Source organism: Salvia splendens, chromosome 16 (assembly GCF_004379255.2).
Source record: "Salvia splendens isolate huo1 chromosome 16, SspV2, whole genome shotgun sequence".
NCBI classification, from domain to species: Eukaryota; Viridiplantae; Streptophyta; class Magnoliopsida; order Lamiales; family Lamiaceae; genus Salvia; species Salvia splendens.
The window spans coordinates 359,839-375,024 of NC_056047.1; the positions used below are offsets into that span (position 1 = coordinate 359,839).

Here is a 15,186-nt window from a genome sequence, read left to right on the forward strand (position 1 = left end):
TTAGAAACCACCTCAAATAATAAAAGTGGTTTAATGAGTGGTGCATGTGTTGGCCTGGTGGTAGAGTGGTACAAGCCAAAGGTGAGTTCGAGTCTATTGTGATATATATTTTAAATTTATGTTCATTTACTAATAAAAAAGAGCATGAATCAGTATCTCAATACTATGGTATGGTTAAAAATTTTCATCCACGAAAACTATTTCAAACTAATCCTAGAATTAAAATCCATAGTATATCTATTTAATAATTTGACTAGAAGTCCAATATCCTTCCACTAATCAAAATATAGCTTCCAATTAAGAAACAAGATCGAGTGAACGATAAAAAAAAAGTCTAGATTATATATGTGAATGAATGAATGATAACATTTTGGATTTTAACATTTTATGTTGACATTATGTAGCAATAAAGATATTAAAAAGATCATAAGTATTTGAATGAATAGAATGATCAATTTTGATATTAATATTTTACATATATTTTGAGCTTAATAGAGTTGTTGTGCGGCGGAGGTTGGCCGTGGCGGTGGGTGGAAGTTTATAGCTGGCAATATTATTGGTGTTATTGTTTTATAGTATGAAAAAAATAATAAAATGCACAAATTGTGGTGAGAAACAATGGTATTTTGTTGATGAGTAAAATGCTGTATAGGGATTATCCAACAATACTTTGCCACTGTTTGGAATTATCTTTTGGACCGGGTAGAGAAAAAACGTCTTACCAATTAGGCTGCACTATAGTCATATTACCATTTGCACTTACCTTCAACTTAAAGGACAATATTGTGAGTAAATTAACTTTCAAGAAATACACATTTAGGTAGGGACCCTTCATTTCTTCTTATACCATAACCATATCCACTGTATCATCTAATTCACAATAACAGTTATAATCTACTAGTCCTAAATCAGTTTAAATAAAGCTGGGTATTCAAACTAGACAATTGAATGACCAAGCATCAATATTACTTCAAAACTGATAACTTCTACGCATCCACTCCACCAATCACTGCTTTGTTCCTCTTCCGTCTCCAGGCAACACCCACCAAACCTATTTATCCCTAACAAAGTAGCGTATTCGAACCCAAATACTAATCTGTGACGAAGTAATCTTCAGGAACATAAAATTTTAGACCAACAGCCTGCAGTTTCCAAATTGAAAATTTAAAGAAAAATAGTCAGCAAAGCAAATCATGCTAATAGTTACTAAGGGATGAGCTACCATAGAAGACAAACAAACTCTTCTCAACAAGTGAGAACAAGCTCAAAGGAAGTTGCTAGGAGAAAACACCATATGATTTATTGCTATGGTTCCTAATGTTTTTTGTACAAACAGTGTATATTTTGAATTCCAAGTTCCTTTGCATTAAGTTACTTTCCACCCCAAATGTTGTCCTCTATTCCCTAATGAAGCTGAGGCACCAGCGTAAGAATGAAAACATGATAGCCTACTGAATGCACATGAGTATTCAATAGCATAGAGCATAAGCTTGAGATAAGGGAAAGACCCTTATCAAGTGAAAAAGATAAAGAAAGTCGCAGAGAAACCGTGCTCTGTCGACCATCGGAAATTCTAAACGGAAAAACTAAATAAAGATAAAAGACAATAATTATGATTTCATTCATTCATTAATGAGAATAACAATAGGTCCTATTTATAATACTCCTATGAATAACCTAACTTGGTGAACAAGATAATAAAGATATGTAAAAGATATGATAATATAATAATAGATATATGAAAGATATTTCGGAAGATATAATCGTATATTCAATAAGAAATCCAGTTAGAAATAAACCTGTGCAAATTTTTTGTCAGCATCACTGTGATCTCCTGCTCTTCCAGCCGCATCACCAACATAAAAAGACCTAGAGAAAACTTAGACGAGTTAGCTAACAGATTTCTTTACCTCAGTGGTAATCTTACATTTTTTTCATCATGCTAGCATAAATTGCAAGAGTGGTCCTCAAGGAATGACCTATTTGTGAAAGAGCCTATTTTACTTTGATATTTCAAACACCCCATAGACAATTATATTTGTCTTACAAACATTATCTTCGACAGATAAAATTGTAATTTGTATGACAGAAACAGATGTGTGAGGTTATATGTGATTTACACAGACTTAGCTAAGATTTCTAAAATAGATCTCAAGGATAGTTTTTATAGTTTGTCCCCCTTAAGAATGAAACAAGAGAACTTCAAAGCCAAGATACTGAGCAAGAAAATAACTGTTCCATGTCAATCGGGAGACTAGAATTGAACTCTTTCTCCATAATCTTCCACATCCCAGGTTTTGGTTTCCGAAAGGGATCCTCAGATTGACTACTACTCACTCCACAAGCTATGAAAACCTGCATACAGCTAGTATTAAGTATGATTTTTTATTCTTTACGTAGTCAATCAGTGATGCAAAAAAGTGCTGGAAAATGGAAATTTCCAATGAAAAGAGTCTCATTTTGTGCTCAAACCAAAAAGGTTCGTGTTGACGCAGCATATTTCTCTTCAAAATGAGTGGATGGAGGTAGATTGGAGATAGATTACATGGAAGTGTGATTGAATCATTCAATTTTTACAAATAAACATGGAAGATTCTAATTGATGATGAAGATTATGTAAGCATATATAACTAACCTGAATGGGGACCTTCACAAGCTCAATGAAACTATTAAGTCTTCCAATTTTTGAATCTACAGCAGCCTGTCTCTTGTTCTTCCAACGCTCAATATTAGATTCATTGGTAAATATAACCTGTTTTTTTTTTATCATATCCTATCAATTTGCGTTGCATGAATCAAAAGGGCTCAGTAAATGTAAACAAAAACTGAACAGACCAGCTTGTAGCCAACACTATACAGATTCTGGAGCTTCTCTGGTATTGAAGGATACATGAGGGACCATGCATCTGCACCTACTCTAATATAAAAGGATAAAGTGTTACAAATTAGTTAGGCACATGGTTGAGCTCCAGAAAGCATATGTTATTAAAAAATACATAACGCATAGATCAAAGATATTCCATTCCACCCCAATCCTGAAAATCAAAAGGTGTCGAGGTAAAGAAATTGCTTTATTTTACGTATCTGGCAAACTTTATTGAGCTTCACTATATGATCAGTTGACTAGGAATAATGCAATACCAAAGAACAAGCCAAACCATCATAAATTTCTTTCAAGAATTGCATATCATACCTTTTCACAGATGTCTTTGCAAGACAACCATCGAAATCAAAGGCTGCAATTTTACTTGAATCATGAAGACCATCATCCTAATGAAGTAGGAAATAAAAGGAAAACCTCAGACTTTTCATACTTTCCTAGCCAGTGTTAAACCAAAGGTATAAAATGATGTTGGATACACAAAGTTCTGTCACACTGATCTTAATGAGTAAGAAGATAGAGATCAGCATTGTAATAATATACACACCCTTTCAAGAAATATGACTGTCTGAAATGCCTTCCATTTAGGCAACAATGTAGAATCCTGAAATTAAGAGATTACTCTGAGAAACTTAGCAAAATATGTTAGAACAAAAACTTAAAGCTATGTAACTTAAAATTTGAAGCAATGAACTACTGGTTAAGCTGTTTTGAACATATTGTATTGGAAACATTGGGCCTAAGCCCTGAAGAGAGAGAGAATAATGGAGCTTCAAACTTACCAACATATCCAATCTTCAACCTCAATACAATTTGAAGCTTCAGCAAGATATCAGGGCACATACCTTATACTTCTCTTTGATATCAGAAGCTGATACGGCTATTTCCAGCTGGAGCTTTGTCCCTTCCTCGGATGTAAGCAACTACAGAATTTTTACGCAAATAAGCACAATAAAAATATTGGCCTCATAATGTCACGTCAGATTAAAGCTGTTGGAAAAGAACAGCGAAACTTTAAATCATATTGAGCATCTGCTGATGATAGAACATCTAAACAAACAGAGTAGAAACGATTCGTCTTGATGTGATGTGAAGTTCGAATGGTTCCCAGAGCCTTGCGAAAGGCGATACAATTTAGAGCCTAAAGTTTCTAAAAAAACTAAACAAATAACAGAAAAAATTAGATGCTGAACTGAAATATAACAGTAGGTTTAGACAGAACTATAGCATACCAATAGCACTAACTGATTCAAGACCATATATATTCTAAGCATGCACAAGTTAACCAGTCTACCAAGACCTGAATATTATTTAAACAAAAGAAAACATAATCTCACAAATTCATGTATGACCAAAAACAATACATGGGCGGAAAAATAATCAGCTAGAGAAAGAATGTGATTCTTCAATCTAGACGTGTCGTTAGACATGGGCAAACTATGGTAAAAAATTAGCATGATCATTTTCTCTCAATTCGAATATAACCTCAATCCAACCTCAATTGATTCAACAACAGGTAAATAGCACATATCTCTACCTTTGGCTTCTTCGACTTTCCTTGATCTGGTTCATCATCATCCTCATCAACTTTACTGGCCTAAGGAAATAAAAATGAATATTATATCATAAACACATAGTTAGAAAAAGAAAGTTGAAACATTTTTGTTTATCTATGTTCATTCCCAGAGTACACTATTGTAAAACATGCTTCAGTCAGCGAATTTGAGAGCAGATCAATACCTCAACAGCCTGTGCCCCTTCAATTACTAATTTCTTCACAGCCTCCTGATCACTGCTCTGCAATTTAAACAGTTTAAATCACTACTACAGAACTTATTCCCCAGTAAAAAGCAGCTCAAGAATCTGGTAAACCCAACCTTTATACATTAAAAAAAAAAAGCAAAAGCAAAACAATGTGAATTACTTTTGGATTTTTCATCATCCGCAAACATAAAATCAGCATTTCGAGTCTCGAGAAGACGAATTAAAAATTTAGACCTTGAGAGAGGAGAAACCGGTGATTGCATCGACGGAGGAAGCGAAACCAGAAGCACTGAAAGAAACACAATTCAGGTGATGCCATTTGGTCATGTCGAATCCTCGGGGATCTTTGCTCACGAAACCAAACCGCAGCGCGCTGGCAGCGATGGATTTCGAGCATTTCTTGCACGAGGACCGACCGGACTTGGCGTACTCCGCCACCAATTTGACGGAGGCTGTTGACGGCGATGACGGCGACATCACTGCGGATGGAATTGAGAAAGCCGAGAGAATGGGGTTGGGGTTTAGGGTTTTTCGATTGAATATATGAGTGAGCTGCGATTGAATATGAATGTGTTGGGATTCTAAAAAGGGCTTTTCGCGGGAGATATTTTAGCAATTGTATTTTCTTTCTTTTTTTGCATACATAAAATGGGCTTCTGCGTAGACTTATATAGTGACACTTGGGCTCACTCATTTTAGATAATGGAGCAAAAATTAATAATAGTAGGGGTAAAGTTTAAGGGGATTGTGTATTCGTTTTGAAAAAAATGACACTCCATCTGTTCAAAAAAAATATGGCACTTTCATTTTTTGCACTCGTTTTGAAAAAATGATAATAAATAGTTAAAGTGGAGAGAAAGAAAAGTAAGAGAGAGATTAATATAGACAAGAGACTTTTCTACATTATTCTCTATCGTACTTTACTTTCTCTCCACTTTAACTATTTATTATCATTTTTTCAAAACGAGTGCAAAAATGAAAGTGTCCTATTTTTCGTGGATGGGGGAGTAATCTATACATATATAAAAGTTGAGTTTTGGGACGTTTTGAATAGCTATTTTATGCAAGGGATGTAAATGCAATTGAGAAAATTATTAAATTTAAAGTCAGTAACTATCATATTTAACATATTAAATAAAATTAAATTACTTACAATCATTGTTTATTGATTAATGGACGTTTTTAAGTTTTGGGGATATTTACATGATTGCCATTTTGAATTAAAAATATAATTTAATTTAAATTGATTTTTGTTATTGAAATTATGGATCTTAATCGGACAGTTTCATATATCAACCTTTTCATGCCTAATAAAAATTAATGATGGTAACTGCAATAGACACGTTTTCAACTTTTCATGCCTAATAAAAATTAATGATTTACATGTTTTGGGGATATTTACATGATTGCCATTTTGAATTAAAAATATAATTTAATTTAAATTGATTTTTGTTATTGAAATTATGGATCTTAATCGGACAGTTTCATATATCAACCTTTTCATGCCTAATAAAAATTAATGATGGTAACTGCAATAGACACGTTTTCAACTTTTCATGCCTAATAAAAATTAATGATGGTAACTGTAATTTAATTAATCTAATTATAGCCTTTAATAGAGAATTAACCGCTCGCTGTGGCTTTCAATTCAAATCTTGATGGACAATGAATGATTGTTATTAAAACGTATATTATGAAATACGTTTTTTTATAGCTGAGTAGAGTGACAATTTTATAAGATTCTTGTGATAAATGAGGGAAATGAACAGGTTTTGGGAGTCAAAATGTTTTAATATAGGATCATTATAAATATATGGTTTTGATACCTACAAATCCGATCACTCATTATATTGTATTTTATGCAAAATTGTGATGTGGTGTTTCTATTTTTACCATTGGGAGAAGCTTTACATCAGGTCATGATTCTTCGTATTGATCTGCGTTATTCAAAAAAAGATGAGCTTTAACATTAATCTTCTTAAACAAGGACTTAAAGGGGAAGAAGAAGGAATGTATTGTGAGCTTCAATCTAAATCTTCTTCAACAAGGATTAAGAGAGGAAGAAAAAAGGATGTATTGTGTGTGGTTGCAACAATTGCACCGATAATGGCTAGGAGGCGATTTCTGAGGGGAAAGTTTTTCACCAAGTAAAAAAGATAAAGAGAAGATAGAGAAGCGGTGGCCGACTCATTCGAGAGCACTAACCGTGATGTAATTTGTCTTGCTGCGGAAAGAGGGTTTTTCTCGACTAGATTTATAGTTTGGTTTAAACTTGAAACATGCATAATATTTATCTTCATCTTTACGTAATTTATTATTTTTGTATATTTATAGCGCTATAATTATATTAAGTGGTGTAACACAAAAAATTATTTTTTATCACTTATGATGAATTAATAAGTGGTGCATAATATGTATATTTGCGATGGGATAATTAAACCTATCAAAATCGAGTTGATCAAACAATTAGTTGTTCAAATAAAATAAAATAGTCTACTACCAAATGTTACTTTACTAATAATACTATTGTTGAAATTTGGCTTTAGCACTTAATTATTCAGGGATACAACTGATTTTATATAAAGAATCTAATTATCTTATCTATAGGTGATCATGCGGAGTGAAATATATATTATATTAAGTATATTTTTACAAAAAGAAAATTTGCAGTATTGAGAATTGTAAAGTAGGGTGTATGATATTTTTAAAAATTACTACTACTAATTTTGGAAAGAAAAAGTTATATAGAAAATTTTATTGGTAGCGAATTTTGAGGGCTGATTCTTATTTATTCACTATATTAATTTAAATTGGGCGCTGATTTAGGGTTGGGATGTATTGATCAATTACTTTAAATATGTTATATGCTTTGTGTAAAATTATGGGGTGATTGAGAAATTATTTAAAGTTTATTGTGCATTGAGTGCAACTTACCGCCTATATTAGTTTTTTAACCATAAAAAATGCGCCCATGAGGCCATGAATATAACTTATGTTCCAATTAGTTATGCTTTACAATACTAATAAAGAACTTGAATTATATTTGATTACTTTTACATATAATATAGTGTATAACAAAGTTTTCCAAAATTTATGGAGTAGTTGATTCCTCTTTTATTTAATTCTTTAATATAATAGGTTTTTATCTCTTAGTATGATTTAATAATAGAATACTGTAGTATGCATTAATTGTTTCATATATATTATTACATTTATTATATACATTTTTGTTTATCATTTTTATAAATAATATTATTTCTAATTATATACAACTTTGAGAATCCATAAGTATTGATGTTTTTAAATATTTCAACCAAGGTTTGAGTGATCAACAAAGTAAAATTGAACAGGGGCGGAGGGAGAATTTTATTGATATTTGGCTCATTTGTTGGTCATGATGAGTATATTTTAAAGTTAAGGGTTTAGGATTTAGGTTTCAAGGTTTGGGTTTTTAGTGTATAGGGTCACTATATTGCAATGAAATGAAGCTCGATTATGAAGTGTCTCACCAGTGCAATCTTAAATTATTGCAACGTAAACTTGCTCCTGCAATTATACCTCAACGGTTAATTCATATTTTCACAGAATTAAAATTCTTTTTAATTTTAAGTCTGGTATTTAAATGTCAACACAAATATGTGTTCAAATTTTAATGTGATCGTATTGACATTTTTAATAAAAGTTAGTATTTAAACGCACTCTCTTGTGACCATGTGGGGTTAATGTGATTGGAAAAGTATAATCATAAGTAAGAGGATGTCGAATATTCTTTTGTTTATCATTTCACAAATTTTATTTCGCATAATGAAATAAATATGAAGAAATTAAAATGACCCGTGCATCGCACGGGCGTGGTGGAGAGGGTAAAGTAAGAGAGAGATTAATGTAGATAAGACTCTCATTTACGTTATTCTCTCTCTCACTTTATCATCTCTCCACTTTAGCTATTTATTATCATTTTTCTAAAACGATGCATAAAATGAAATGTGACAAAATTCTGTACAAGCTGAAAAGTTTGACAAATAAAATGTTTTTTAGTTTCTCCGATCACATCTTATGCCATATTTTAATGTTGTCCTCTGAAATATTTACTCCAAACTAAATGACTCCTTAACATATTTTTCATATTTCAAACATTGTGAATCACTCCTATAACATATTTTATTTCAACATAGGGGATTGCATGGAGGGACATATTTTTCAGATTTCAAACATTGGGATGCATGGAGGATGTGTTCTCAAATTTCAGCATAGGGGATGCATGGAGGGAGGAAGAAGGTAGTGTGAAAGTAAATGGAGTGGAAATTAGGATAATGGGAGATTTTCAACTAGAATAGGATTTGGTTAATCAGAATGAAAGTGGTAGTTTTCATTATCGAACTTATCATACTATGAATCAAAATCCCATGGTTAGACTGGTCAATTTGAATTTCATTATGGCAACAAAGAGGTGGCATCGGCATACTCGGAGAGTAGCATAGAGGTAGTAGCATCGGCATACTCGAGTGGTGGCATGTCGGAATAGGAAGCATCGGAATCCTCGAGTGGCAAAAGTGACTCTGGCAGTGCGGATTGGAAGGAGGAAGTGGAAGAAGGGATGCATAAGGATGAGGGTAGTGAAGAGATTGTTGAAGGGACACATAAATGATCAGACTCGAAGTTAGTAAGTTTCACTATATTGTTTCAAAATCGTCAAACCCATGATATGCAACATCAAAATTCCTCAAGTAATTGGCCTCATGATTGTCTCACCAAGAGACAACCCAGTGATTCACTTGATTTTTGCATGGTTTTAAAGAGTAGTTTGACTTGGTTTTGATCATATTTTGTGTACTTTTATACATGGTTATAATTACTTCTCTATGATATTTGTATTTTGACCATTTTGTGAAGAATGTGTAGAAAAATGGCCGAAACGGCGTAAACACAGAAAGGAAGCATCAGGGATGGAAAAGGACGAAATTGTCGAACGCAGCTGGCGAGCTGCCAGCTTCGCAAATGACCAACCTGGCGACTCGCCATGATCTCAGCCCAAAATTGTCGTAAGCAGCTGGCGACTCGCCAGCTTAGATGCTCAACGAACCTGGCGACCCGCCAGGTTTGGCCGATAATGCTATTGATGGAAATTAGAGCCCTAATTAACATATATATGCATGGACGCCTCATTCACAAATACACGCGCCTCCTACACCAAAAATCCTAGTTTTTCAACTAGAAAGAAGAGAAGAACGAGCAGAGGACGAGTATTCATCGCAAGATTGAAATCGAGGCCTTCAATCTGCCCAATCCAATTCTAGGAGTTCATACTTTAGTTTCTTTTTGTTCAAACAATGTTTTTGAATATTTCTTCTAATATTTCTTTGACTTTTGTGACGAACATGAGTAGCTAAATCTCCCGTAGAGTTCTACGGGGGAGATATAATGATTCTTATGTTTAATTGATTTCCTTTTTCTATGCCTTGGCTCATGTGGTTATTTTGACTTCTCTTGTGCTTATACATTTAGTTGATTGATCACATTATAAATGCATGTGGATTTTACTACAATACTCGGGAGATGAGTAGTTTAATTTGAAAGAAGAGAAGTTGACGTCTTTGCCAATATAATCGGAAGATTTGAGCATTTGAATGAAGCTAAGTATCATAAGAGCTTTTAGGAGTTGTTGTCTTAGTTCTAGGAAGGACACTTCGGTTCTAGGTAACAATCTATAAATTGTATGTTTCGGGAGAAGATATAGTTTTACCTAAGTGATAGCTTAATAACCCTTAAGACCTTTTGTTGGCATAGTTTGAAAATTAGTTGAGCATAGGATAATTGTTATCGATCTCGTATGATTCTACCCTTCCTAATTATCGACCTACATCCATTACCTTTTGTTGCTTTTAGTTCTCTAAGTGTTTCCAATTGCTTTAATTATTATTTTTACTTTGCTTTCAAGTAGATTTAGAAAAACAAAACTTTCCGATTCTTCTAGATAGTAGTTGAGGTTGGTTCATGGTAGTTAGGTTGACACTTATTGTCCCTGTGGATACGATACTATTGCTTACTGTTTGCTACATTAGCCCCGTACACTTGCGGGTATACTTGTATTAAAAATAAGTTGAGTTAAAGTGAGACGGTGGGGTTTGACTTGAATAGGCTGAATGGGAGTTTCCATGAAACCAATAATCGGAGGGTTTGGGCTCCTAAGTATCGGCATACTTGGGGTTTCCATGAAATCAAGAACTAGTGGGTTTAGCAGATTTGGGCAATAAACTTCAGGTTGGTAACCAAGCCCTAGAATTGGGGTAATTAGGGATTGGATGACTCCAAAACTGGTGAATTATGGGTATCAAGGAGATTTGGGCGAGGAGCACCAGGTTGTTGGAAACATAGGGTGATGCTTGAGAGGGAAGTGATGGAAATGATGACAAGAATGGTTACCTTCGCCATTGATGAGAATTCGATTTTGCGAGAGAGAAAGCGATAACTCAATTTCGCGAAGCCAGTGACTGGAATGAGGAGTAGCAGAGAAAGCGAGACTGGAATGAAATAGGCAGGAGAATTAATAATATGGTAGTACTTTACCGAAATCTTTTCCATGAGGAAATCGCATTCCAAGTGTCAGCACTTCTTGAGCAATTTGTATGTCTTAGGCCATCCGCAACGCTGTCTCTTGTTCGTCTCTTAACCGTCTCATCTCTTAACTATTTATGGGCCCCACTGTACTTTTCACTCCATCTCTTAACTAAGAGACAACACCTGCAACCCTCAATCTCTTATCCGTCTCTTAACCATCTCATCCCTTAACTATTCATTCAATTTCATTTTTCATTTTTATTTCCAACAAATTCAATTAATAAAAACACACTTCATTAAATAAAATAAAATTACAACTTAAAATCCTAAAAAAATACATAATTAAATTCGTGGCAAAATACATAAAAAAGACATAATTTAAAATACAAATTTATAGAAATTATAAAAACTACTCCGCCGGCGAATCATCGCCCAAAGGCGGTGGCGGTGCACCGAATGGAGGCGGAATACCAAGTTGTCCCGCTAGATACACAATGCTATCGTGGCGGTGAAGTACATGGACATTAGGGAGGAGGGCGACCCTTGGGAACCCGTCTGGCTTGATTCGTCTCGGCCCCTCCTCCCTCTAGTCGCCTTCGCCGCCTTGGTCCCTTGCGGTCGATGGCGCCCACGGGAGGACCCCCCTGCATCGTCTGTCGTGCCCTCAACCTCCTGCGAGGCAACCTCTTGTGCGGCGTTGCCTGAACCGCCCCTAGTAGACTAGTATTGGCCACCCGCCGTGTGCTTCGTGCGTTTCGAGGTCGAGCCCGTGCTGGACTGGACACCATCGGCCCACCTTTCGACGTCTTTGACGGCATCTTAAACATCGACGTGTTTGAATTCTTTGTCGTTGTCTTCGAAATAGACTCGCAAAGCCGATCTCAGAATGTCGGCTCCAGTGGCTCCGCTTTGGTAATGAGCCGATTCATTCTTGTAGATGCCGCATAATTTTTTGACATCTCTGTCGACTCGGTCAAAATGACTTCGGAGCATCTTCAATGTGCGGCCGCTTTCGGCTTAATCTTTGTTGTAGGCCTCGGTGACCTTTTCCCAAAAGCACTTCCTGGATTGTTGATTCCTGACGATGGGATCGTACGAGACGCTGATCCAGGCGTTGTATAGAGTCATCGTGTCCTTGCGGCTGTACGGATGACGACCTACATCCTCCTCCTCCTCGGCCGCCTCCTCCTATTCCTCCACGGCGTCGAATGCCCTGGAGCTTCCACCGCCTCGTCCTTCTTCCGGATTGGGTTCATCCGGATAATCCTCCATAATTTGGGATAATCCCTGCGAATACCTCGGGGCGGAGGGACGAACGTATGCATCCACATCAAAATGGGGTGGTTGATACCCCGCCGGCGTCGACGAGCCTTGGGTGCCCGGCGTCGACGAACCGGAACCGGAACCACCCAAGACCTTGTACATGCCCCCCAGTCGCCAAACGCGTTGATGTCAAACCCGCCGGAGCCGTCAGAGTTTCCGTCACCGGACATTTTATGATGAAAATTGGAGAGAAAATGGAGATGATTTGGGAAGAATAGATAGTTAGAATTGGAGCATCATCAACACTAAATTTTTTTTGGTATTTATTTATTTTATAGATAGTAGAATTAGTAGATAGAAATATATTAATTATTTTTTCTTCTACTAAATTAAGGTTTCATCATCAGCACTAAAAATTTATTTATTTAGTGCTGATGATATTAAGGTTTCATCATTAGCGCTAAAAATTTTTGGTATTTATTTATTTTATAGATAGTAGAATTAGTAGATAGAAATATATTAATTATTTTTTCTTCTACTAAATTAAGGTTTCATTTTTAGTTGTTTATTTTCTACATACTTGTTTCCCTTAATTTATATTTTCCCATAAGTTTATAATTTTTCTTTGTCTCTCTAAAGACATCATTGTTGGACTATAAGAAACATACATTTGAAAATTAACAAATTATGAGTTTTGTACTCTTAAAATCCTCAGCACTAAAAATCCTCCTGCCACATCATCAGCAAATAGTCCAGCAATAGCCTAGCAATAGCCTAGCCACATCATTCAAAATTATATAAAACAAATAATTAACAATCACACAAAATACGGAATTAAATTTACGACACAGATACGGGAAAATTCAATTATATTATTAAAATTTAAAAGTACATTAATTAAAAAAAATACATTAATTTAAAAAAATCACATTAATTAAAAAAACCCGCCTCCGTCTCACTCCTCGTCGCCTCCGTCGCCCCCAACCGTGCCGCGGCGGCATTCAAATCGGCTCGCATGCTCACGAGCATAGCGTGAAGAAAACTCTTCTCCTCGGGGTCAGTTGTCGTCTTCCAATCGGCTAAGGTCTTGGCCATCTGAGCCCGCGTTTGTTGACGCGCGAAGAAGGCGAGATCGGCTGTCGACTGGACCTCCTGGGACCCCCCTCGATTCCCGTTGCGCCCGCCTTTAACCAGCCGGGCGAGTTCGGCGAGTGTACGATGGAGGGGACGGGAGCTCCTGAGCACCCTCGGGGAGGTCGTGGGAACCGCCGCTGCTGCCGCTGTAATCACCGGTATAGTTCAGTCGTTGCTTCTTCGGCCAGCCAGCGTCGACACCTGCCCAGAACTTCTCGGAGCCTGTCAGCACCTCATAGCAGTTCCAGTAGGTGAACTCCTTATAGAGCCCAGGCACGGGGAAGGCTTTCTCCGCTATCCTCCTGCAGTCCTCGTCAGTTTGGCCACTGCTTTGCATACAGAGGGCGTTGGCGTACAAGCCCGAAAATCGGAGACCCCAGCCCTGATTCGGTCCCACACCTTCCGGCACTTCTCCCCGTTGCGTGGCCTCCCTTCCGGGTAAAATGCCTTGTAGGCTGATGCTATTTTGGCCCACAAGTTGACGATCCTCTGATTGTTCGAAGTGAGGGGATTACGCAAACACTCACTCACGCCTTGGACAGCGCGGCGTTCTCCGCATCCGTCCACTTCATCCGTACCTGGCTGTCGTCATCAACCGGCTGCGACGACTCGCCGACCCTTTTGCCCTTCCCCTTGCCCTTCTTCTTTGGGCCGATCCGACCCCCGCCCTACTCCCCCCGTTTGAACGGGAGTTTCCGGAACCTCGAGAAGATCAAACCCCAATTCCTCTAAGGAGAAAGTCTCAAATTGAGTGAACTGCGTCTCCGATGGGGTCGATGTGTACGAAAAAGCAGTCGAAAAATCAAAACTGGGGGATAGACGTTGTCCCCCCCGGCGTCCCCTGTGTCACGGGCTGATCGCCGGTACCCCCCCTGCATCATCTGCATCCCGGGTGCCCACCCCGACATCATCTGCATACCAGGATGCATTCCCGGTACTCCCTGCCATCCCGGCATACTACCCCCGCCTGCCATCCCGGGCATACTACCCCCGGCTGCCATCCCGGGCATCATCTGCTGCCACGGGTACATGTTGTAGTACCCGGGCATCGGACCCCATCTACCTCCCACGGGTACCGAGGGAGTTTGAGACCCGCTCGTCACTGGAGTACCTTCGTTGTTGTTATCCATTTCGCGTTGTTGCTCTTGTACAGAAATTAAGATAGAAATAATACTCGTTAAAACAAGCGGTGCAAATGAAAATGACGTGCAAATCGCGTATATATAGTGTTTCGAAAAAAAAATCCGCTCGCCGATCCGGAGCTGCGGCCAGCGGATCGGCCAGCGCTCGAAAATCGGCGTGCACTCGCCGATTTTTTCGCCGAAATTCGGCTAGCCGGTTACAATGGTTCGGCGAGCGGATCAGCTAGCGCCGGGGATCGGCTAGCCGGTCCACTCGCCGCCATTGTGGATGCTCTTATGTAAAAATAGAAACCCTCAATTTTGTTAAAATTCTGTCTCTTTGTAGCGAGACCTATCTTCCACTAAAACACTTTTTCTTACTATTTCTCTTTTATTTTACTAATATTATAGTACAATAACTCGTATCATTTCAAAATTTTAGTTCGGAGTGTTTCAACTGAAAAA

The 15,186-nt window shown here is 37.3% G+C and overlaps 1 protein-coding gene across 2 annotated transcripts; it reads right to left on the minus strand.

The window, feature by feature from the left end:
* Window positions 1–815: 815 nt before the first annotated feature.
* LOC121772444 (polynucleotide 3'-phosphatase ZDP-like) lies at window positions 816–5,265 on the minus strand. 2 transcript variants are annotated; one of them, XM_042169559.1, is made up of 11 exons: window positions 4,880–5,265; window positions 4,622–4,678; window positions 4,419–4,478; window positions 3,727–3,804; window positions 3,429–3,485; window positions 3,194–3,270; window positions 2,836–2,917; window positions 2,636–2,752; window positions 2,234–2,355; window positions 1,800–1,869; window positions 816–1,142 (listed from the first exon to the last, which is right to left on the minus strand). In XM_042169559.1, the coding sequence occupies exons 1-11, from the start codon at window positions 5,120–5,122 to the stop codon at window positions 1,092–1,094; spliced, it is 1,014 nt and encodes a 337-aa protein (XP_042025493.1). In that variant the 5' UTR covers window positions 5,123–5,265; the 3' UTR covers window positions 816–1,091. The 2 variants fall into 2 exon arrangements, with proteins under 2 accessions (XP_042025493.1, XP_042025494.1); XM_042169560.1 differs by having other exon boundaries at window positions 4,622–4,673; window positions 4,880–5,055.
* Window positions 5,266–15,186: the final 9,921 nt, after the last annotated feature.